General features: G+C 38.2%; 1 protein-coding gene across 1 annotated transcript; it reads left to right on the top strand.

The window, feature by feature from the left end:
* The first annotated feature begins 3,712 nt into the window (after window positions 1-3,712).
* Window positions 3,713-21,817, top strand: LOC127654256 (interleukin enhancer-binding factor 3-like). The gene is made up of 19 exons (XM_052141371.1): window positions 3,713-3,769; window positions 4,236-4,393; window positions 4,637-4,754; window positions 6,990-7,195; window positions 7,411-7,576; window positions 8,755-8,902; window positions 9,898-9,989; window positions 10,342-10,437; window positions 11,149-11,260; window positions 11,346-11,443; window positions 13,465-13,564; window positions 14,075-14,155; window positions 16,569-16,756; window positions 18,921-19,067; window positions 19,189-19,314; window positions 19,624-19,767; window positions 19,864-19,954; window positions 20,625-20,957; window positions 21,062-21,817. The coding sequence occupies exons 2-19, from the start codon at window positions 4,239-4,241 to the stop codon at window positions 21,199-21,201; spliced, it is 2,541 nt and encodes an 846-aa protein (XP_051997331.1). The 5' UTR covers window positions 3,713-3,769; window positions 4,236-4,238; the 3' UTR covers window positions 21,202-21,817.
* Window positions 21,818-23,272: the final 1,455 nt, after the last annotated feature.

Here is a 23,272-nt window from a genome sequence, read left to right as displayed (position 1 = left end):
TGATGGAACCTCCACCAAATTTTACTGTGGGTAGCAAGTGTTTGTTTTGGAACGCTGTGTTATTTTGCCGCTATGTATAACGCCCCATGTTATGACCACATAACTCCATCTTTGTTTCATCAGTCCACAGCACCTTCTTCCAAAATGAAGCTGGCTTGTCCAAATGTGCGTTTGCATACCTCAAGCAACTCTGTTTGTGGCAGGTGTGCAGAAAAGGCTTCTTCCGCATCACTCTCCCGTACAGCTGCTTTTGCAAAGTGTGCTGAATTGTTGAACGATGCACAGTGACACCATCTGCAGCAAGATGATGTTGTAGGCCTTTGAAGGTGGTCTGTGGGCTGTTTTTGACCATTCTCACCATCCTTCTCCTTTGCCTCTCCGATATTTTAATTGGCCTGCCACTTCTGGCCTTAACAAGAGCTGTGCCTGTGGTCTTCCATTTCCACACTATGTTCCTCACAGTGGACACTGACAGCTTAAATCTCTGCGATAGCTTTTTGTAGCCTTCCCCTAAAAACATAATGTTGAACAATCTTTGTTTTCAGGTCATTTGAGAGTTGTTTTGAGGCCCCCATGTTGCCACTCTTCAGAGGAGAGTGAAATAGAACAACAACTTGCAATTGGCCACCTTAAATACCTTTTCTCATGATTGGATGCACCTGTCTATGAAGTTTTGATGCATATAGCACATTTTCTGTTAATCCAATGAACCTCATTTCACTACCGAAATATTACTGTGTCCTTCAGTTATTTGATAGATCAAAATGAAATTGCTGATCCAAACACCCAATTATTTATAAATGAAAATCATGGAAATTGTCAGGGTTGCCTAAACTTTTGCATACACCTGTATATCACAATTCGAAAGTTGCGTGAACAAATTATACTGTTATTGCTGTTGATAACTTTAAAACTAGTGGGTTGATGTCACGTGTCGGAAATCCAGTGACGCTGGTAGTGATGATTCTCCCTGACCAATCAGTGATCTGCAGGATTTTGACATCACATTTAGTATCGGCTCGGCTCGCTTGGAACCTCGAACGAGGTGGTACTAAAAAAAGTACCACCTCGGAACATATATATAATAATAAAAATAGTATTTATAAAATATACAGTAGGTTGTATTGGGCTGTATTGACATTCAGGCTGTCGGTTGATAGTCAGTTGCCAATGTGTTGTTAAGAGAGAATATAATTTATGACAGTCCAGTGTAAGATTAATAAAGTGCAGTGCTGATGTATTTTGATCGTGAGAGATCAAGAGTTCAAAAGTCTAATTGCTTGATGGAAGAAGCTGTCATGGAGTCAGCTGGTGCGGGTCCTGATGCTGTGATGCCAGCTGCCTGATGGTAGCAGTGAGAGCAGCCCATGGCTTGGGTGGTCTTCCTAGCTTTTTTCACACACCGCCTGGTATATATGTCCTGGAGGGTGGGAAGCTCATCTCCGATTATGTGCCTGGCAGTTCGCACCACCCTTTGCAGTGCTTTGCGGTTGAGGGCAGTGCTGTTGCCGTACCAGGGAGTGGTACAGCCAGTCAGGATGCTCTTTACAGTGCTGGTGTAGAACCGTGTGAGGATGCGGTGTTTCATTTCAAACTTCCTCAGCCGTCTCAGGAAGAAGAGGCACTAGAGTTTCTCATCAAGCTGGGAGGGCACAATGGTGTTGAATGCTGAGCTGTAGTCTATAAACAGCATTCTCACCTATGTGTTCCTTTTTTCCAGGTGGGAGAAAGCAGTGTGTAGTGTAAGTGCAATGGCAGTGGAGCGGTTGTTGCGGTATGCAAACTGCAGTGAGTCCAGTGAGGTGGGCAGCACAGAGCAAATGTAATCTCTGATTAGTCTCTCAAAGCATTTGCTGATGATGGGGGTCAGAGCAACATGATGCCATTCATTTAAGCAAGTGATTTTGGATTACTTTGGTACAGGCAAAAATGTGGACATTTTGAAGCATGTGGGGACTACAGACAAAGAGAGGGAAAGGCTGAATATTTCCGTAAATACACCTGCCAGTTGGTTCGCGCATGCTCTGATGATGTGGCCCGGAATGACATCTGGACCCGCGGCTTTACAGATATTCACCCATAAGAAGGATCGTGTGAGATCCACTACAGAGACAGAGAATGAACTAACCTCTGTAGCTTCAACTGTTACTGTTATTTACCTCGAAACGAGCATAAAATGTATTTAGCTCATCCGGGAGAGAGGCCGTGATGTTCACGGTGGAGTTTTATTCTGACTATTGAAGTCTGTGATGATAATAATTCCCTGTCACATGTTTCTAGAGTCGGTGGTGTTGAACTGTCCTTCAATCTTGTCCCTGTACTGGCGTTTGGCTGCTTTGATAGTATTGCGGAGGGCATAACTGGCATGTTTTTGCTTCTCTGCATTCCCAGAATTAAAAGCAGAGGTCCACGAACATCGCTATTAATCCATGGTTTCTGGTTATGGTAGATCTGTATTGTTTTGGTTGGTCCAACATCCTCTATGCACTTCCTGATGAAACATGTTACGCTACCAGCGAATACCTCAATGTCGTCTTCAGAGGCGAGCCGGAACATCTCCCAGTCTGCTTATCAAAACAGTCTTGTAGCATAGAGTCTGATTAGTCTGACCAGCACTTGATCGTTCTGAGGGCGGGTGAATCCTGTTTCCGTTTCTGCCTGTAAGCAGGCAGAGTGGTCCGATTTACCAAATGGTTGGCGGGGGAGGGATTTGTAGCCATCCCGGAATGGAGAGTAGCAATGGTCCAAAACCCGGTCCCCTCTTGTGTTGAAACTGGGGTGTTGGTAGTATTTCGGTGCTTTTGACTTGAAGTTGGCTTTGTTATAGTCCCCAGTGACAATGAATGTGGTCTCAGGGTGCATGGTTTCCTGCTTGCTTATACCCCTATACAGTTCCTTGAGTGCCCAGTCTGTGTCGGCTTGTGGCGGGATGTACACAGCAGTGATAATGACCACTGTGAATTTCCTCAGTAGCCAGAATGGTCAACACAAATGCATGAGAAATTCCAGATCAGGAGAGCAGAAAGAATTGATAGAATGTATGTTCCTCTGATCAAACCAGGATTTGTTTATCATAAAACATACACCAGCCTAGATTATGCAACAGGTATAAATTCTACGAAAGACTTAATGCGCATTTTACATCCAGCCTAGCTTTCAACATGGTGTACATCCAGTTTGTGCAACTGGCCCCAGGTCTATTGAAATACCTGCCGAACACAATCTCAGATTTTCAGTGCAACTGTCTCTTTAAAAAATACCGACAATGAAAATAAGTGGGATGTTCTATATGCCATCCACCATTTTTTAAGGTGGAACGGTTGTTTCGGTGGGAGCTGGATTCAGCCTTGTCTAGGCGAGGTCATATATTACCATTTCAACGGTTGGAAGAAGTTATTTGCAAAATCTCTTCAATGGATGACAGACAGAAATGCCAATAAACTTTTTTCTGCCTTGAACATATTTTTGTTACTAGATTAAGATCCTCACTCTTAATTTTTTTTATTTATTTATTTATTTTTTTTAAATCTATTTATTTCATTGTGTGTTGTTTGTTTTTACATATGCTGTATCAACACGGAAAACATATGGATGATTATTGAATTGTGCCATAAATGTTTGTATTTGATTTCTGTTTAATAAAAAAAAAAAATAATAAATAAAAAAAAATATATATATATATATATATTACTGCACATGCGCTATGTGGTCAATGCGCGGCCCGGAAGTGGATCGTTTGTGCTTCCATTGACTGACTAAAGCAAGAACGGTAAGTAAAACAAACAGTTTAACTTTAAACATAAATACTTAACTGCACTCGCGATATTAAAGTTAAATTGATTCTACTCTGTGTATAAGGTTTTAGCTGCACAATAGTGACTGTGTGAGTAAATACGAACGATTTATTTCTAGCACAAGTTTAGCAAATGGATTGTCCGCACGCGTGCTAATGCGGTTTTCTCATTGAGTGTACAATAGGTGCTTTATTATTAACCGATGTCTTATTAGTTTTATTTGTAGAGTTGTGAAGTTGCAGTTTTCCCGGAAAATGCCAGCTAGGAACGCTTATCTTTTTTTTTTTTTTTTAAACACAAAAGGCGTGCATTGAGCTTAAAGTTCTGATTTATCAATATTGTGACGGGTAAAACTCCATGCATGCTGTCCTGAAGTTGTCTGTTTGAATGGATTATTAACCATGTACGTTGTGGGACTTGTTTGCTGGTCATTTTATAAAGATTATGGCTCAAATGAGGAATTTTCCGAGGAGGAGGGAAGGGCCTCTTCCACCTCGACCACCACCCGCTTGGGATGAGCAAAAGGCCTATGAGGAGTTGCTGTACTGGGATAATCTCATTCAGGAGGGTGTACGCGTTCACCCACACGACTTCGAACGGTAAGAAACCGGTTTCATTCATTGGTTCGCTGATTTGCAGTCCTCGTGTAAAAGCATGTGAAAAAGTCATTGAAACCTCAAATACTAATTTAAATATTTTGATTGTGCTTGACACTAAAATTTGCTTTCATTGGCTAGAAATTGTTTTCATGAATGACTGAAAAGTTATGGACATAAATTGATCAAATTGTTTGTGGAAACTCACGAAAGGTGCAAATGAAACTAATCTTGCACAATTTGCAGATATGAAGAGCTGCGTTATTGGTATGACTGCTTGTGTTATGAGGAAGACCTCAGGCAGTACAACGATTACATCGTTGAGTACAGAAAGTGGGAAGACGTGCATTTGCATCCAGGAGAGGTAAGTCACCAATATTCCTGTTATTGTTGGTTGTGTTTTAGAAACATACACAGGGTTTCCACATGTCCTGGAAAACGTGGAATGTTGCAATGCGGTCTTCCAGTCATGGAAAATGAGAAAACACTTAAATGTCCTGGAAATAATTATTTGTCCTGGAAAATATTGTAATATAATAAAACTGTTAGGTTGTGTCACTTACAGTTTTGTATGCTTTGTATTGATATAGTGCAAATACCTTTTCGTTCCTACGTTGCTGTAGTGTATACAAAAATATTTAAGCCTTGAGACTATGATGATGATCAGACCACATTTAAAAATGTCATCCTTCACACTGAGGTGGTAGTGTGGTAATGCAGCCTTTACATCTCGGTTTGTAAATTAGTTAAAAAATAAAAAATCAACTATCAGGGTCAGCTTACACCACCATTACCACTTGTAGGGCCCTATGATAGCCGCGATACGTAAAACATGGATTGAATCACTGAATCCAGTCATTGAAATTGCATTTATATGTCATACAATTTGAATTATTTGGGACAAAATATAATGTTTGAATACACAATTAATCAAATAAAAATCTCAGTATGTCCAAATGTGATTAAACTGTAAAAGGCATAATGATTAAACATAATGAATGTGTGAAGCCGGCTGCTAGTATGCTGAAAACACCTCATGCGCATCTTGCATGCTCTGGATGTGTGTATGTGTGAAGTAGATGACAGTGAACAGGGTGCTCGAAGCATGCAGCAAATAATATTGATGAAATAATAGCTTTTTGGGGTTTAATAATCACATTTAGCCATGTAGCAAACTGCTTATCTAGAGGTCAGAAATGACCGTCAAAAACATACAGAAATGCCACAATAAAAGTTTTTTTTAAATTGGCACGTGAAATAGGAAAAAAATATAATGTTTTATGCAATTTAAATAATTACTAAAGTATTATCTCACAACCGTGTTCTGTTGTGCAGCACCTCATTTTACAAAAATATATTCAGTGTTGTTTCAGATTGTGCTGCGAGTAGAAAAGAACTTCATTTGAGTAAAATAATGCAATGTTATGTTTAAACATTGAATTAATTAAAATAATTATATTTTAATTTAAAGTTTTAACAAATTAAATTGGTTGGACACCACTTCGAAATTGAATTAAACTGTTGAATACAGAATAACAAAAATAACCCTCCAATAACCACAATTTTAATGACCTCTCGTGTGTTTATTACAACCACGTGGCACATAAAATGCCCTGGAAAATTGTTCTTTGAAAAGTGTGGGAACCCTGATACAATTTATTGGATATTTGCTAAAAAACTATTTCTCCCTTTTTTAAAGTTCTGTTTATAAAAACTCACTCATGGTGTTCTTTTTTTTATTTTTATGTTTGCATAATTACATTGTGTAATTTTAGATAAGAATTTAAAAGGGATAGTTACCAAAAAATGACAATTCTGTCATACTCGCCCTCAAAACAATTAAGAGTTTTAGAAGATTTCAGCTCTAAATCCATACAATGCAAGTGAATGGTGGCCAGAATTCCGAAGGTCCAAAATCACACAACGGCATCTTAAGTTATACATAAGACTCAAGTGGTTTAATCCATGTCTTCAGAAGTGATAAGAGTTGGTGAGAAACATATTAATATTTAATTCCTTTTTTACTATAAATCTCCCCCTTTGACCAGCAGTAGCTGGCAATATGCACAAAAAAACACAAGAATGTGAAAGTGGAGATTTATTGTAAAAAGTACTTAAATATGAATCAGTTTCTCACCCACACCTATCATATCACTTCTGAAGAAATTGAGTTAACCACTTGAGTCGCATGGATTACTTTTGTGCTGCCTTAATGTGCTATTTGGAGCTTCAGATTTTTGGTCACCATGCACTTGCATAGTATGGACCTACAGAGCTGAGATATTCTTCTAAAAATATTTCTGTTCTGCAGAAGAAAGTCATACACCTCTGAGATGGCATGAGGGTGAGTACATTTGTTAACTATCCATTTAACAGTAGAATCCTAATCAACAATACAATTTTATTCAACATGTCTTGCTCGTGGTCTGGGTAAAGATCCAAATGGTCACCCTTGTTAGTTCATAGACTTTAACAAGTTTTCCGGAATACTAGTAGACCTGTTAGTGCCATTGATTGCAGAGAATATCAGGAGACTTTGGGACGTAGAAAGGGAACATTTTGACTCCAGTTTAATTTATTCTTCTTCTGTTAACAACAGCATCACCCAATGAAGCCACCACCCCAGCGCACGTTTGTGTATGAGGATCGCTATATCAGGGCCAAGCATTCAACTGTGTACCCATCAGCAGAACAGCTAGATGCGGTACAGAACATGGTGTCTCACATGGAGCATGGCCTGAAAGCTGTCTCTGACTGGCTGAAGGAAAAAGAGGGTGCTTCTGCTGGTGCTTCTGTGACTGCAAGGTGTGTCTACCTATCTACTGTTTAGAGACTTTATAAAACAGACTCCTTTTTAATTTGTAAATTTTATATTTGAGCAATTGCACTCGCTAACTTAAGACTTAATCAATGTGCATCTCACAACACCTGCCTCAGTACTGCAAATATAGTTGGCTTCATACTAAAAATCTATCTGAAATACAGATGCCTGCTCATTGTCCATGCTTTCTCCTGTGCAGTAATTCGGCTCAGAGTAAACTGCATGGGGTTTTGAGAGTGGGCCTGGTGGCAAAAGGACTCCTGCTGAAAGACGATATGGAACTAGAGTTGGCCCTTCTCTCCAGAGACATGCCCACCAGTTCTCTGCTCAGGCTGATTTCTGGAAAACTCTCAGAGTTCATAAAGGTTGTGTATATGTCACACTTGTGTCCAATTTTGTGGAATTCTGCAGGTCTGCTCATTGGTTTCCAATAGGGCTGGACGATATAATTGCACCTATTTCTCTGATGATGTAAAATTATGCAATATTGTGAAAGTCGTGATTTAATGTGCTTAATAATGAGTGCATCAGTAGACTAATTTCACAATCCATCGTGGCTGCACACTAATCAAAATAACATAAAAATGGCAATGTGGTGTTGTGTGATTTTAAAACTGCAAAAGGCTGTGATTTTAAGATGGATAAACCAGAGACTAGCTGTTCTGTGCACAAGAGGTGGTCAATGGGTTTGTTTTTTTGCACTTCTAGGGCAGTTCACAAAGAAAAGTGCTGCATGTTCAAGCATTCGCACAATTCCAAACATCAGTAGCCACTACAAGTTATTAAACATCTACAAATGCAGTACGGTATAACATAAAAGACGACAGTGTTCCACCAGATTGGGAATATTGGTAAATACACGCAACACCTTCAGTGTCATAATGCAGATGAAGGTTAAGTGTCAAAATAAAAGCTCCAGGTGATGGTATAAATGTTTTACTTCTATTTAAAACAAATCGAATTCTTAAAATAGTAATAATTCAGTAGTAAATTGCAATAATACAATTGGATCCTGCAGTAAAAATTTTATATTCTGTGTTGAACTGGGTTCCAAAAATTCTTTTTGAAAATGGGTTTAGCACACCTTGTTCATTCACAAATGTTTTAGTAAAATATATGAAGGCAAATAATGATTTTATTTTAATTTATTATGCTTCTGTGTATCATTGTATAAAATATAAATCTAAAATTGTATATCAATATAAATGTAATTTTCACATGTGTTCATGTAGTGAAAATCTGTAGGGGAAACATGTCTTTAATATTTTTAAATGGAATGTTATTCTATTCCTTGAAAATATTGAATCTGCTTTGCTACAATGGCTGTTGGGATGAAATTACTTTTCCTCTGAAATGGCTCAATATTTATTTTTTTTTTTTTATTCAGAGCAAATATAATTATCAAGATATACTGTTTATTGAATATTGTCAATAGGCTGAAATATATAGAGATATAATTTTTGTAGCCATATTGCCCAGCCCTAGTTACCAATCGTTAGAACAAATAAATTGACATGTTTCTTCTAAACTTTTTTCCTCAAAGGATGTTACTGAAGACAAATATGTCATCACCCCATCTATCCAAGAAGCTGCTGTTATTGTTACGAGCACGAAGGAGCCTCTTCTGAAACTGACCATCCGTCTGACCTCACCCCTGGTCAGGGAGCAGGTTGAAAAAGAGGCTGCTGGAGGTTTGAAATCAAGCTTTTAATATATGGACCAAAAAAAGCTTTGAAGTACCATCAAAGGAGTGAGCATTTGCAGTCAAGCTGCACTAAAGTTTGATGACATGAGGATTAGTGGTGATTCCATCTGGCCCAAATATTGGGTGCTTTCAATATTTTACAAGTATTACCCTTTTTTTTTTTTTTTCGCTCTTGTTCAGCGTTTCATTGAAAATAACTTTTAAATCTCCGAAAGCATTCAAGCGACTCAAAGGGTTTGCATTGCAGCAAAAATGTATTCAGTTTATTATGTTTATGTTGTTTTTTTATGATGCTTAATTTATAATATTTGTATATTTTCCATACTCTACTATAGTTAAGATATCAGAAACTCTAGATCCTTCATCACTTTGGTAGTGCAAATGCTATTTTCATTTATAGAGACTTCAGGAATTGCAGCTTTTCATCAATTCCATTCCAGTAACATCCATTTTTGACAAGTAATCTGTTCACATCTTGAACAGATGCCAATGTATTTTGCTGCAGTATTTACCCTGTTAACAAGTGAGTTCATTTAAATCAAAGAATTGCTATTGTTGCCTGTGGTTGCAAATTTACTTTCTCAACCAAACCTTCTAGTTTGTCAATTTTTAGGGGCGCTGGACTTTTGACCAACTGGAAACTCTCTGTCTTGGAAGGGGGAGGGGGGGGGAAGTGTAGTTTGCACAACGAGGTTGACTGTTTTATTTTCTAAATGTAGTAGGAAACTTGCAATCTACTATGACAGAAAACATGTCTCATTATTCTAAAGAAGAGATCTGTAACCTGCCAGAACTACATTTTTATAGATGCACATGAACAGTAAATGATAATTTGCCAAGCTAAATTACCTCCAAAACAAACAGTTCCCCCTTCTCCTCTTGCCTTTGGGCATGTGAACACTGCATGTCTACCCCCTGCCCAGATGACAGAACCCCCCTTGGTCAAACTGTACCTTGTCTTCTTACTCCATTCGTCACTAGAAACGTGCGCGGAAAGCTCTCCGCAGGACGCTCTGGACAGGCAGAAATGCCTGGCTGCTCTGGCGTCTCTCCGCCAGGCCAAGTGGTTCCAGGTTTGCATCCCGTCTTTAATTTTCTTAAATTTCCCGTCTTTAAATCGACTTGTAACTTAATCTGACCTTTGACCTGGGGAACATGCTTGTATTTAGACCTTGATCTCTTTTGAAAAATCCTTTTTAAGAGTGTTTGAATATAGAAACGTCCATAAATGCACCTGTTTCCGTTTAGATCAAATATGTTAATGCATGTTACCCAGGTTGCAATGTTTTCGTCATGGTCAGAAGCTATAATTTGGCCAGATTGTAATCTGTTTAATGCAAAACGTCCTCTTAAGAATTTCTAGAAGATCTTTGTCAAGATGAATTTAATGGTGTTAACAGGATTGCTATTTGTTGAAATTAACAGGCTAAAGTTTCCAGACTTGAGTCGTGTGTTCTCGTGATTCGGATCTTGCGGGACTTGTGTAACCGTGTTTCAACCTGGGCACCCCTCAAAGGCTGGGTAAGTCAAGCACATACTGCAAATATATCTGATATAATATGGCTATAAAGTATTAAAAATGTATTCGTTTGAAGGATATATTCAAAAATATTATTTTCTGAAATCTTTTCTTTGAGTGATGGACATTTAAATAAGCCAGGCTGATAAATTGGCAGATATTTGGTCACTTTGGTAAACTTTTTTACTGTTCTAACAATGAAGAATGTTTATTGCACATGGATTGGATCTTTTAATGTTTAGTAATATATTATGATTTCAATCTTAATTCAATTAAGCTTTAATGGATATTATACCTCTCAGTTAAGTCTAAGTTAAAGTCTGCAGGTTTCAAAGCGTTTTGGATGGTTTCCCCTCATCATGTAGCCTATAGCTAAGTACCGCTTTCACAACTGTCACATACATTTATGGCAGTTTTTTCACAATGTGAGAATGTGAGCTAATATATATTTAATGTTCTTAGGAATGCAAACCCCTCTACATATTGTGGCTATTAGTATTTCTGGATTTGTGCATTTAAATTCAGTTTTTACTAAGTTTATTACCAAATATTTTGAAATAAAATCTTTTTTTGTTTTTCATACCTGCGTTTTCATGATTATAACCCTTGTGCTTTTTGACTTCTATTTTCTTTCCTAATAGAAAATGCTATTCACTAAAACCCATTTAAAGTAATTTATCTTAAATGTTAGCAGTCCATTATTTGTTTTTCAGATTCTTGAACTGCTCTGTGAGAGGGCTATTTCAACCAGCGAGAGGGTGCTGGGACCAGGAGAGGCATTCCGGAGAGTTCTGGAGTGTCTTGCGTCAGGGATACTATTGGAGGGTAAAGCTATTGCCTGTGTTTTTGTTAGTTTCTCATCATATTTTAATGTGTTTTATGTGGTCTGAGAATGATTTTTATTTTTCAGACGGCCCAGGCATTTCTGATCCCTGTGAGCGAGAGAGCACTGATGCCTCTGCCCATCTTACCCAGCAACAGCGAGAAGAAATTACTCAGAGTGCACAGGTTCATTGCAATTAAATCTTTACTTTAGAATGTTGTGTTCTAGACTTTGTGCAAATGAAGACAAAGGAATATTTCCCTCAAAAACCTGCATGTTCTTATTTTTTAATAAGCCTTGCAGGCTTTATTTGTAGGTGGCTTGCATAGTGTGTACTTTGCTTTGTTCAGAACATTGTAGAAACAACATTTGGTGCATTTATTTGATTAGAGGTGTAAAAATGCATCAATGTGCCATAAACTGGTGCGATTATGGAATTGTTTTGCTTAATATCTCCATTAAATAGCTTAATCACAAAAATAACACTGCCTAAATAAATGTGCATGAGCAAAATCTCTCATTCTCTTTACAGTGGATACAGCCACATAGTGCACTATTTAGGGAATACTGAGTGATTTGAGACCGTTCTGAAGACAAATAACAGTTTATATCTGAATGCTGGTTGATTAACCTGTTGATACTCAATCGCTCGCACTCGGGAGTGACGTTGCACTGTTTACATTTTAATATATAATTTACCCTCTATAAATGTAATTAATGTTAACAAATTATACATCTTTTCAAAGGTCTAAGGGTTCAACATTGATATCCGATCTCTGTTTCACAATAGCAATGCTCCAGAAACAGCAATTTAGTTATTTGTGCGAGGAGTACAAATGAAAACGGGCAATATCAAAACGGGCAATATCAAAATGGGACTTCATACCTTTATGGAATCGCGATCGCCAGATGAATCCAGTTCGCCACACTTGGGTCAATTGTCCATGTCAAGTGTTCATTGAAAAACATCCAATAGCACTTTTTGTCCATAAAAGTGATCAATCTGAGAAATATTGATATATTCTCCATTGTCTACAAGAGATCTCGCCTGAAAGAATTACCCTTCGTCATCGTTCTTGAACAAACTGCAATCTGAGCAGCATTCATGTTGTAAAGCTGTGCATTATCTTATATATTAGAGTCCTGTAAACAAAATGAGCCTGTCTCCAAAGTCTATTTTTAAAAATGCAGCATAGTTTTATTCATAATAGCCAGGAATAGTCCGATTTTGTGCCGTCTTGAAAGGCGTAGCTTTAATTTTACTCTGTATGCGTCCAGTGATTTTCAGGGAAAAAAAGCTTGCAGGAACCTAATTTTTTGTTAGATCATCTTCAAATTTGAAACGTGACTTGTGGCTTTGAGAACTTTGTATTTCTGGGTTGTCTTGGCACTTTTATTATCGTTTTTTAGATTATAACACAAAACACATTACTATAAACTTCAGCTTCTCTAACTTTAAAAAATAACAGCACATATTAATTCTAAAACTTGGGAAATAAAGCCCAAAGTGTGTCCATACTCCAAAGGGGACCAGTAAATACAACCATTTAAGTTCAGGTATGTCATTTTCATGGTTTGTGCTCAAAAAGGAGGTGCGTATCAACAGGTTAAATATGATTTGTCAATGACATGTGACAGCTGCAAAAATATGAACATTCTCGTGAAAGCAAGAAAAGCTGTCTCTGTTCTGCCGTCTCTCCCGTGGCAAATAAATGGGCAACTTATTCTTTATAAACTACAAATAGGTTTAAAGTTGATGACTCTACTTGATTTAAACATGGACCTTATCTGTCTACATATTTCATTTGTAAATGTTAACATTACATGATATGCAAATCTATAATGCTTATTCGACATTTTACTTACCGTCTGTTTGTGTGTTTTTACCTCATGTCGTTGTTGCATTTTGTTGTCCTTCTATTCATATCAGATCCATAATGCACGTACCATTAATATTACTTTTCTGTTTATATACGCAGCCACACATAGAGTAAGACAAACCTCCTTGGTTGGTTGTAAGTTAAGAACGTTCAGTAAAAACTTTTAATCTTTTTTTTTTTTTTCTGCATACTTTTGGAAAAATTTATGGATCATTTAAAAAAAATCAAAGTGTGGCCAAATGTCAGATTTCACAATGCATCAATGGTTAGGTCAATAATCTTATTTGAATAAATAACCCTTCGATTATTTATTTTTTCACCCCTAGTTTGCCTTGAGACTGTCAGCATTTGGACAGCTTTACAAAGTGCTTGGAATGGACCGCCTCATTTCCAAAGCCTATCGAATGCCCAGTGGGCAAATCACAGGTATGTGACAAGTGGACTCTCTTGTAGCATTTTTCTCCCATGAAGTCCACTTATAATATTAGTGAAGGTTTTTTTGCATCTCAAATATTTGTGATTTACCTGACTATGTTCCACCCTCACTCTGAGTCTTAGTTAAAGAGGCTGTCTTTGTTCTATTGTACCTTTTTAAGCCTAACTATTTTGCATATGAAAACAACTGCTGTAGTTTACAATGGCATGGGTCGAGGTGGGCCAAGTTGTTGCAAACCCTAACCTAAGCATTGGTATGTAAATGTGGGCAGTCATGTAAATGTGCTTCTGAAGTCCTTGATCATTTCTGAATGACCCATTTTGCAGCTCTGTTTCATTAATATTTTGGGTAGACTGGGAAGAGTGTGAATGTTAAAAGTATAAACATCAAGGAATATCCAGTTTTCTGTAATGTCCAATGTAGCTCTCACTTTTTATTTGGCATTTTAATAATGAAATTTGGTCAGGCTAAGTGTACTACTACTACTATATAAATTGCAGTGCCTGGTCCCCCAGTAAAGAGATCAAGGGATTCTTATGATTCAGGAGATTCTGATATGAGGCTGAAGTTTCCAAGGAAAGGTATGCATCTCTTTCTCAGCATCCTAATCTTTTACCCTTGTGTTCTGTGGTTTTAATTTAATATTTTTCTTAATAATGAAGCCGTCATACAGTTGCAGTTAATTGTATGTAAACCCTTTGGATTTACCTATTTCTGCATAAATTGAAAAAAAAAAAATCTGATCTTCAACTAAGTCAACTATAGACAAACACAGTCTGCTTAAACAAATAACATAAAATAAATGGTTGACCCTCCTGTAGCAGCAACCTCCACCAAACTTTCTTGGAGCATCTGTTTATCAGTAAGTGTTAAAGGCCCTTTTTATGGGTAATTTATTTATAAATGAAACCCATTTCAAGATCTTAAGTCATTTGGACCAGCGGAGCACTTTGTGCAGTCCAGCGGCATCTCTCAGTGTGGGAAAAGTTAAACTTTAAATATTGCAGGTTTAAGTTCAGTGTTCGCTTTTCCAATGTGTTTTAATGCAGTTTGAGGAATATAGATTCCTATGAGTGCCATCTGCACAAATTGCCGAATCCATTGTTTTAATGGTGGGAAAATTATGCAGTTATTTGCAATTACATATTAATCGATTTTACAGCCCTAATTTAGACACATTTTGGTTAAAGGCTTGCGTAATTTGCAAACCTCATAGAAAATATGTTGTAAATAAAACGGTTCATATACTCCCTGAGCTAGACGATCAACAGTTTCTAAAAGTTAAGGACCTGTTTTCATTGACATTTTGTTGTAAAGGAAAAAAATACTTTTCAGGCACTTTTTTGTACAATAATCTTGAAAAAAAACCATCTAAACCATCTGTTTAAGTTTGAAAATGACTTCATGCATACTTTGTTCATATCTTAATAATTACAACCTAAGAGCTGTTCAGGTTGTAGTCCAAAACCTGTAAGCGATTTAGCATTTGAACCATGGCTTCCCTCAGGCAGTTTTTGGATGGTAAACATTACTTAAAATACTTGGATGTTTTGTTCTACAACATATAAATGACAGTCATAGCCCAAACATACATTTTGAAGCCGCTTTGTTTGTTATTTTAAATGGTACATTGCAAACAATTTGCTAAATAAGAACTTCTAGGGTTTTCTGTTTTGTCACACATTCACTAGCATGCTTGTGGTATTTGTTGTCCTTATCTAGCAACTTTTTAGCAGCATTTTATAATTTTTTTTATCACAGTGGCTTAATTCAAGTAGAATAACTTGTCCACATATCTAAAAGAAATGTTTACAACAGACCTTATTTTACTCATAAATTGAAAGTCCATTAATAGAAACCCATAGGAAATTCCAGAGATAACCCATGGTGAATTAGCCTTCAAATTGACTTCACTACTAGACAGCTCTATTGTTGATTTATTTCCCCGGATATTGAAATTGAGATAAATTTTGATTAAAAGAATTTCCATTAAAATACTTATTTTGTCTGGGGTTTCTGCATGCCGTACTGCCTATGTTTGCTACACATCCAAAACGAGATAAGAACTGTTTCTGAATGATTGCCATTTTATACATAAATCAAGATAGTGGCAAAACTGTCAAGTTCTTATTAGCCCTCTATTAGCGGCATGAAAAAGACATGTATAATTAGTTAAAGGGTTCGTTCACCCAAACATTTTAATTCCCTCATTTACTCACCCTCACGCCATCCCAGATGTGTATGACTTCCTTTCTCCTGCTGAATACAAACAATGGTTTTTGGAAGAATATCTCAGCTCTGTAGGTCCATACAGCGCAATTGAATGGTGAGCAGACATTTGTAGCTCCAAAAATCACATAAAATTAACTTGTTTAAATCTGTGTCTTCTGAAGCGAGATAAAAGGTGTGGGTGAGAAACAGAATTTTAAAATGTAAGTTTTTCCATCTCCACTTTTACATCTGAAAGTCACATGTGTTGCCCGTTTTATTTCACTTTTATATTTGAAAGTTAAAGTGGAGATTTAAAATAAAAAGGATTAATCTGTTTCTCACCCACTCCTATCATATCACATCAAAACGTATAGATTAAACCACTGAAGACATATAGTTTACTTTTATGTTTAAATTTGGAGCGACAAAGGTCTGATCACCATTCAGTTGCATTGAATGGACCTACAGAGCTGAGATATACTTCTAAAAATCTTTGTTTGTATTCAACAGATGAAAAAGTCATCCACATCTGGGATGGTATGAGGGTGAGTAAATGATGTGAGAATTTTCATTTTTGTGTGAACTATCCCTTTAATGCTCCAGTGCTGTATTAAACACATTGGAAAAGGACTTTTGTGCACAAAACCCCAGTGGATAGCTGTAATTGACAATTTTCACAATTAATTAATCATGGTAGTAGCTATTATTGTAATCCCTATTCGATTAATTGTGCTGCCATACTTTATTTGTTCTTTGGACCATAATACCTGTTTCCTCCTGCAGAAAAGACAGAGCCAGCAAACGCCCTTATGAAGTTGAACCAGCTGCGGCCTGGGACACTATACAAGCTGTCTTCACAGACCGGGCCTGAACATGAACCTCAATTCACCATGGCTGTCGAGGTGGATGGGAAAACATATGAGGCTACAGGCCCCTCCAAACGCAGCGCCAAGCTTCATGTAGCCCAGAAAGTGAGTCACCTGATACAGTATCTTATGTTATAGCTAGCCTATATTCAGACCCCAACATAAAATTCTCATATAGAGATTGCTAAGACATGTGACCAACTGGGCAGCAATGTCATCAGAACGCAAAGAATTATGGGTATGTTTGGCCCATTTACATGGGCTGGCATCGCATAGCAGGCTAGTGGCATGAAAATAATTACAAAATTAGCGTGAAAAACAGAATATAATCCTACAAAATGCAGCGGGCTAAAGAAAACATTGTCGGACCATACCGCCTAAAACTACATCTTAATGCAAAGACGAGATATGACGAGAAAATAAAGGGAATCAAAGGACTGGATTCTTACGAGCATAGTGACTGGTCAGGGGAGGTCAACCTGAAAAGGCTGTGTTGTGGTGCTTTTGCAGACAGCCTGAATGTTTGCAGACATGGTTGCTTGCGATAATCGGAACTGTCCTATACAGTGGTTCCATTTAGGTTGCGTGGGATTCAGCAGCGCACCAGCCAGAGAAGAGTTATGGCAATGCGATGCTTGCACATGTCTGTGACTTATCACCCACAAACTACTTCATACATTTCCAGTTATCTTTTCTATGGATTCTTTATAAATGTCTTCATCTAAATGTATTTACATGTTAAATATGTAAAGAAACTGAAATTAAGTTGGTTGTTACTACCATTTAAGTTATGTAATTATGTATTGCAATCCAAACTGGTTTTGGACAATTCTTCCTTAATACAGATAAATGAGGCAGAATTTAATTCAGTCTTTGTGTATTTTATTTACAGAGATGGCTAAATATCATTACATGTGAGAAGTGACATTACAAAATCTTTTGAAAAAAAAAAAACCATATTTACATATTAGATTGAGCATGGTGTATAATTCTAACACGACGGCTTCACAATACTTGGACACATATTGGTCAAAGCACAGCACACAACCAAAATTTTATCCAGCAAAGTCTTATCCTCCCCCTCACAAGGCACCACATATCCCAGGGCAAGTCAGGATCACACTCCAACATTTCATAGGCAGGTTTGCCTGCAAACACAGTCACCAAATAAATTGCTATGTAGTCTAGATGTACAACATTTAAAACTGATTAACGTTACACTTTAGTACATTGGTAATTTAAGCTCATTTTCTAGCCATTTCATGCTAGTTAACAGTTAACATTGGCCTAACGTCAAATCTAATGGTCTGCTTAAATCAAACAAAACACGCTGGTTATTTGCCCACAACATAACATTTACAATTACTCTCTGTAACTTAACTTTGTGAAAATGCTTTGAACACACCATCGTGTGTGGTGGAGTGTTATCGAAGGTAATCTTGGGCCTCCTTACTGCTGCTATCCATGCCATTCGTCACACTTTTTGTCACCTCTGAAACATTGCTTGTACTGTTATTTTTCCACGCTGGAAAACGATAAAAGGATTTTCCGTTCTTAAGCTTTATGCCACTTCTATCGTGAGAACGACTATTGCAGTTTATAACACAGCATGTAGACGGCATCTTGAACACTGCGTTCTTCCCTCCATGCAATCAAGTCTGGCACCTTCTGTTTGTGCCGCGGATTCCCAAAATGCTTTGCGTTCACCACTGGTAATACGTCACGATGACGTCACATTAGCAATCTCTATAGCCAGGTTTTTGACTATCGGCATAAATTCTGGCCCACATTGCAGCTGATTCTGTGCAAAAACCATCTACTTTAAGAGAGCATCTGAAATGTAAAGGAACATACCACTTTTTCGATCTGAAATCAGTCATTACTCTTAAAATAAAGAGATTTGTATACACACATATACAGTGCTCAAGAATATCTCAAATTCCAAGTATCCCAAGTAAATTTCTGAAGATCTAAAGGATTCAGTCCCATGAATCTTGCAACATTTGTCAAATCCAGAGACTACTGCTACCTCATAGGTCTCATTAGGCCCACTGCAGGTACTTAAGCCCATATAGCTACAGTAGTGGTAATTGTGTTGGACACTTTTGTTCTTCTCAGAATGAAACAAAATAAAGTAAGGTTGTTACTGTTAAATGCTGAAAAGATCGGGTTTGTGTGTATTACTGATATGTATGAAAAGAATAACTTTGTTATACAGGGAATTTATATACATTTAAAATCTTTTCTATGCCATGTCCACAACACACAGGTTCTGCAGGCACTTGGTGTGCCCATGTCAGAGATCAAGACTACTGATGAAAATAAGAACAAGGCTGCAGGTGTAACTGCAGCCCCGGTAGTGAGTGCGGCTTCAGTTAATCAAGCCACGCCCACTGGATCTGAAGATGGTTCTGAGGTAAGTGTCCAACCCTGATCCACCTTGAACCAGTGAACAGCTTTTGGGTTTTATGCTTTTGTTCACTTCAAAGTGTTTGGTTTGGCAAGATTGGTTCCATTTTCATCATACTACTTTGCAGGGTGGGCCCATCCTTACCAAACATGGCAAAAATCCCATCATGGAGCTTAACGAGAAGCGGCGAAGCCTGAAATATGAGCTAGTCTCTGTCAAGGGACGCTTCAACGACAAGACCTTCACTATTGAGGTTGGATATGTTGACTAAAGCCAGAGCATTTCTTTATGTAGATGACACATTTGTGTGCTCTAAAACCTACTTTCAGCCAGGGCTTGTTCTGTCATGGAAAACATGGAAATTGTCCAATTGTGGTTTCTAGGCTTGGGGACAAGTCTTAATAATATTTATTATATATATTCTACATTTGAGATTCAAAATACATTTAGTTCCCTATATTGTTTCCATAAAATATTCTCACCTTTGCTCTGTGTACTCAGCTTGAACATTTTAGTAAGATGCAATCTGATTTGCAAGTTGTTTATATTTTCCATCTTTCAGGTAGAGGTTGATGGACAGAAATTCCAAGGTTCTGGATCAAATAAGAAATTAGCCAAAGCTAATGCAGCCCTTGCAGCTTTAGAACGACTCTTTCCAGAGGGTTCTCCTGCTGACCCACTCAAGAAAAAGCGATTTCCTGCTATGGTAAAGGCAACATTCAGCCTGCACCCTCTCACATCCACTATATTTTTGAATGTTGTTGCACCTTTGTCTGTGTAAGTAAAACCTTTTTACTTTCAGGGTTATGGCATGGGTGGTGTATACAATGCCGGTAGAGGAAGAGGCCGTGGTAGAGCCAGAGGATTCAACAACACTGGCTCAACGTTTGCAGGTACAACTACATTTCTAGAAAAGTCTCTGATTCAGTATGTGTTGTGATTTCCTTGTTTAGAATATCACCTGAATGCTGAAGCATGAAGTTTCAATATGCACAATCATTGTGCTCGAATTATAAGCATGGGGCAGTATTGCTATTTTAGATTTACTTGAGTTATATACATCAAGAGATACCTTTTGAAAATGGAATATTTTGATCAGAGCATCTGTAAATATGCAGCACTATATTATTTGAAAACTGGTTGACTTGGGCTAATGATTCACCTTGGTGAACGATTTCCTATGTATGAAGAACTTTAATGTGTGACTCGTGTGCGGAACCAGGCTTCAGTATTGTTGCCAAAACCATGGTGCACGGGGAGCGTGTTTAGCTTCCTGATTGCAAGATTAAAATATTTGCTTTGGCAGCCCAAAATATTGCTTCTACAGCTCTTGAAAATTGTAATGCTGTTTAATAGTTTCTAAAATGTGTTATTTTTAAAGGGGTTTTACAATCATGCAAAACCTGGAAATATCAGGGATTGTTTTTTATTTTTTACATGGCATATTTTTATTTGCATAGGTTAATGTAAATGACATTGGGTATTGTTAGCCAAAGTGTGTGTGTGTGTTCGTGTTCGTGTTCTAGATGTCTAGTTCATTTTGTTTTAATTTATTCTCACCAGGGTCTACCCCTAGCGCTGAAGTTGCCCTAACCCCAACTGTTACCACCTCCAGCACACCTATGAACACCCAGGAGGACCCGTCTGCAGCCTTGAGCGCAGCCACCTACCAAGCTGTCCCTCCTCCTATGGCCGGCTATTATAATCAGTACAGCCAGTCCTTTTCGCAGTTCAAAAAACCCAATAATGTGGGTCAGGGCCAGAACAAAAACTCAAATCAAGCTCCTCTTGTAGGACCAGACTATGGCTATGGTTATCAAGGTGCTGGCATGGGTATGGGGCCACCCGGTGTGCCAGGACCACCTGGTGTGGGGCCGACTGATTTCAATTATGCTGGTGAGTGTCAGTTGAGTGGCTCGCAGTACAGGAATATTTGTAATGCTGACCTGCCATTTTAATTTATTGTCAATGGTTTCTTTTAAACTCTGTTCCCTATACAGCATACTATGCACCACCTGGTACAGCAACGTTTGGGCCACCTGGTACCACTCCCCAGAGCTATGGCTTCACCCAGAGTGCCTACCCCAACCTGGGTGGCTACAGCAGTGCAGCCAATAACACAGACTACACCTTCAGATAAACATGTCATGTTTGGTCTCCTTTATCGGGGATGTACAGATGCTTATTCATACAATTTAAAATCCTTTCTGTGATTCTAAAGCCAGTGTCCTCTGAATTTAAGCATTCACTCACTAAAACTTATTCAAATGTTATTTTTGACATTTGAACTGAGCCTCAGCTCCACAGAGTAAGCATCATTTTGATTCACCGTTAGTTTCAGGAAATGATACATCTGGTTGGTGGACATTGCTTGGTCTGTGTCTAAATGATTGGTGTGAGTCAAGTGTAAGTTTTTAATCTGGTCACAATTCTGTTTTCCCCCCCAAGGCATATTTATGATTGATCTCTTATTTTTGCAGCGGTTTTCTTATTTTTTTTTTGGATTGAATGTGGACAAAAGATTGAATATAGTTTTTTGATGTTTACTCCTCTGAAACCACTTCATAAGCTATTCCTTAGGTTGAAGTTTTAAGAGGTTTGCGTTACTTGATGTTTAATCTCAGTACGGTCTTTTATGTAGAATGCCTATTGAACAGTGAATAGTTACAAAGCACAGAGCATTTATGTTCCTGGATCAAGTTTATGTTGTATGTCATATCTTTGACATGTGCAGAAATAAACTTTTTCAATTTTAATTGTTTTCTTGATTGATAGAAATTGTGTAATAACCTCATAGCCAGCAAACACAGAATATTCTTATGATAATGTTCCTAATGTTTTAGGGGGAAAAAGTTCATTCAAAGTTCTCTAATGGTTAGTTTTAGGTTTATTTTCAATCACATTTTTTCATATCAAATTCTTTGTGGTGGATCAACTGAGCCCATTTACATATGACAAAAGAAAACTGTTTAAGGTGTTTACATGATCTCAGACATTGTCGGCTTAACCATAATGGGTGTTAGAACGTGCAACTAATGCCTAATGGTGTGAGTCCACCAAAGCGTTTTTTCCTCAGGCCAGTGAACTTTTTCAATTGTTTGCAATGGGAGCGCCACGTATTTAAAAAAAAAAAAAAAGCAGCGTGATTTAGACGTGGAGATTCCACACTGAGCGCTGCATGCTTGCCTTTTGAGGTGGTCCTCATGGCGACACAAGCCCCGCAAGCCACTCAATCTCTCCGAAGTGCATGTTTTTTTTTATACATTATGTGTGAAACGAGTGCAACCTTCTGAAAGAGCAGACGGCCTCGTCTCGTTCAGTGGTTCTGACACTGGAGTTAATGACGATGTCATGTCTCTTGCTGCATCAGGTGAGTGGTCAGTGGATGATGCTGCCACCCCTACCCACAGTGAGGGAGATGACCGTGCACACCCCACTGACGGGGAGATGCTCAGTGTCCTTACAAGGGTGGTCGGGGAGCTTCACCTTGAGTGGTCTCCCCCAAAGGAACCTAACAGTCTTTCCTCGATGAATGGTTCCTGCAGTCCTGATGCAATAAAATGGCAGCGTCCCGCAAATCTACCCCATTCTTCCGCGAGGTTCATAATGAGCTATCAAAGTTCTGGCGTGTGCCCCTCTAGCCACTCTTTCAAGCAAAGCTCCTCAGGCAAATGGACGAGCAGAGCTTCGATCCAGAGACATTCAGAGAGCTCCACGCTGCTACAGACTTAGCACTGCATACCACGAAAGTCACTGCGCAGGCCATGGGCAAATCCATGGGCAACCTGGCAGTTCTGGATCAACCTATATGGCTGACTCTCACAGAAATGAGTAAGGAAAAAGCCACTCCAGCCAGCTTCTTTGGCAGCTCTGTGAATAAGTTTGCTGAGCATTAAGTCGTGACTCGGCAGCAGTCACAGGCTATGAGATTCTATATGCCCAAACAGAGTATATCACAGCCAGTTCGCCCTTGCTCTGTTTCGAGCCAGTGCCCATATAAAAGCCTGTGCAGCAAAAGTGCTCCTGATGTGCACAACCCTTTGAAGCCAAAAGAAGAGCCCGTGGTTACCTCCGGGTCTGCTCTAAATAAGGCTCCATTGGAGATGCAAAACATTGTTCCCCAGGTTGTCGGGAAAGGAATTTTGTTCACAATATTGTTCAAACTGTTATTTCTGTGTCTTGCACTCGAATAAATGCATAAAAGAATACTG

Source organism: Xyrauchen texanus, chromosome 13, assembly GCF_025860055.1.
Source record: "Xyrauchen texanus isolate HMW12.3.18 chromosome 13, RBS_HiC_50CHRs, whole genome shotgun sequence".
Taxonomy (NCBI): Eukaryota; Metazoa; Chordata; class Actinopteri; order Cypriniformes; family Catostomidae; genus Xyrauchen; species Xyrauchen texanus.
This window is presented reverse-complemented; position numbering and strand designations above follow the sequence as displayed.

What these genes read in the sequence shown, in the direction of transcription:
- LOC127654256 (XM_052141371.1), top strand. Translation starts at nt 4,239, where the DNA reads ATGGCTCAAATGAGGAATTTTCCGAGGAGGAGGGAAGGGCCTCTTCCA. An exon ending in TGCATTTGCATCCAGGAGAG is followed by an intron (nt 4,755 to 6,989) that starts GTAAGTCACCAA and finishes TGTTAACAACAG; the next exon opens with CATCACCCAATGAAGCCACC. An exon ending in GCCCAGTGGGCAAATCACAG is followed by an intron (nt 13,565 to 14,074) that starts GTATGTGACAAG and finishes TATAAATTGCAG; the next exon opens with TGCCTGGTCCCCCAGTAAAG.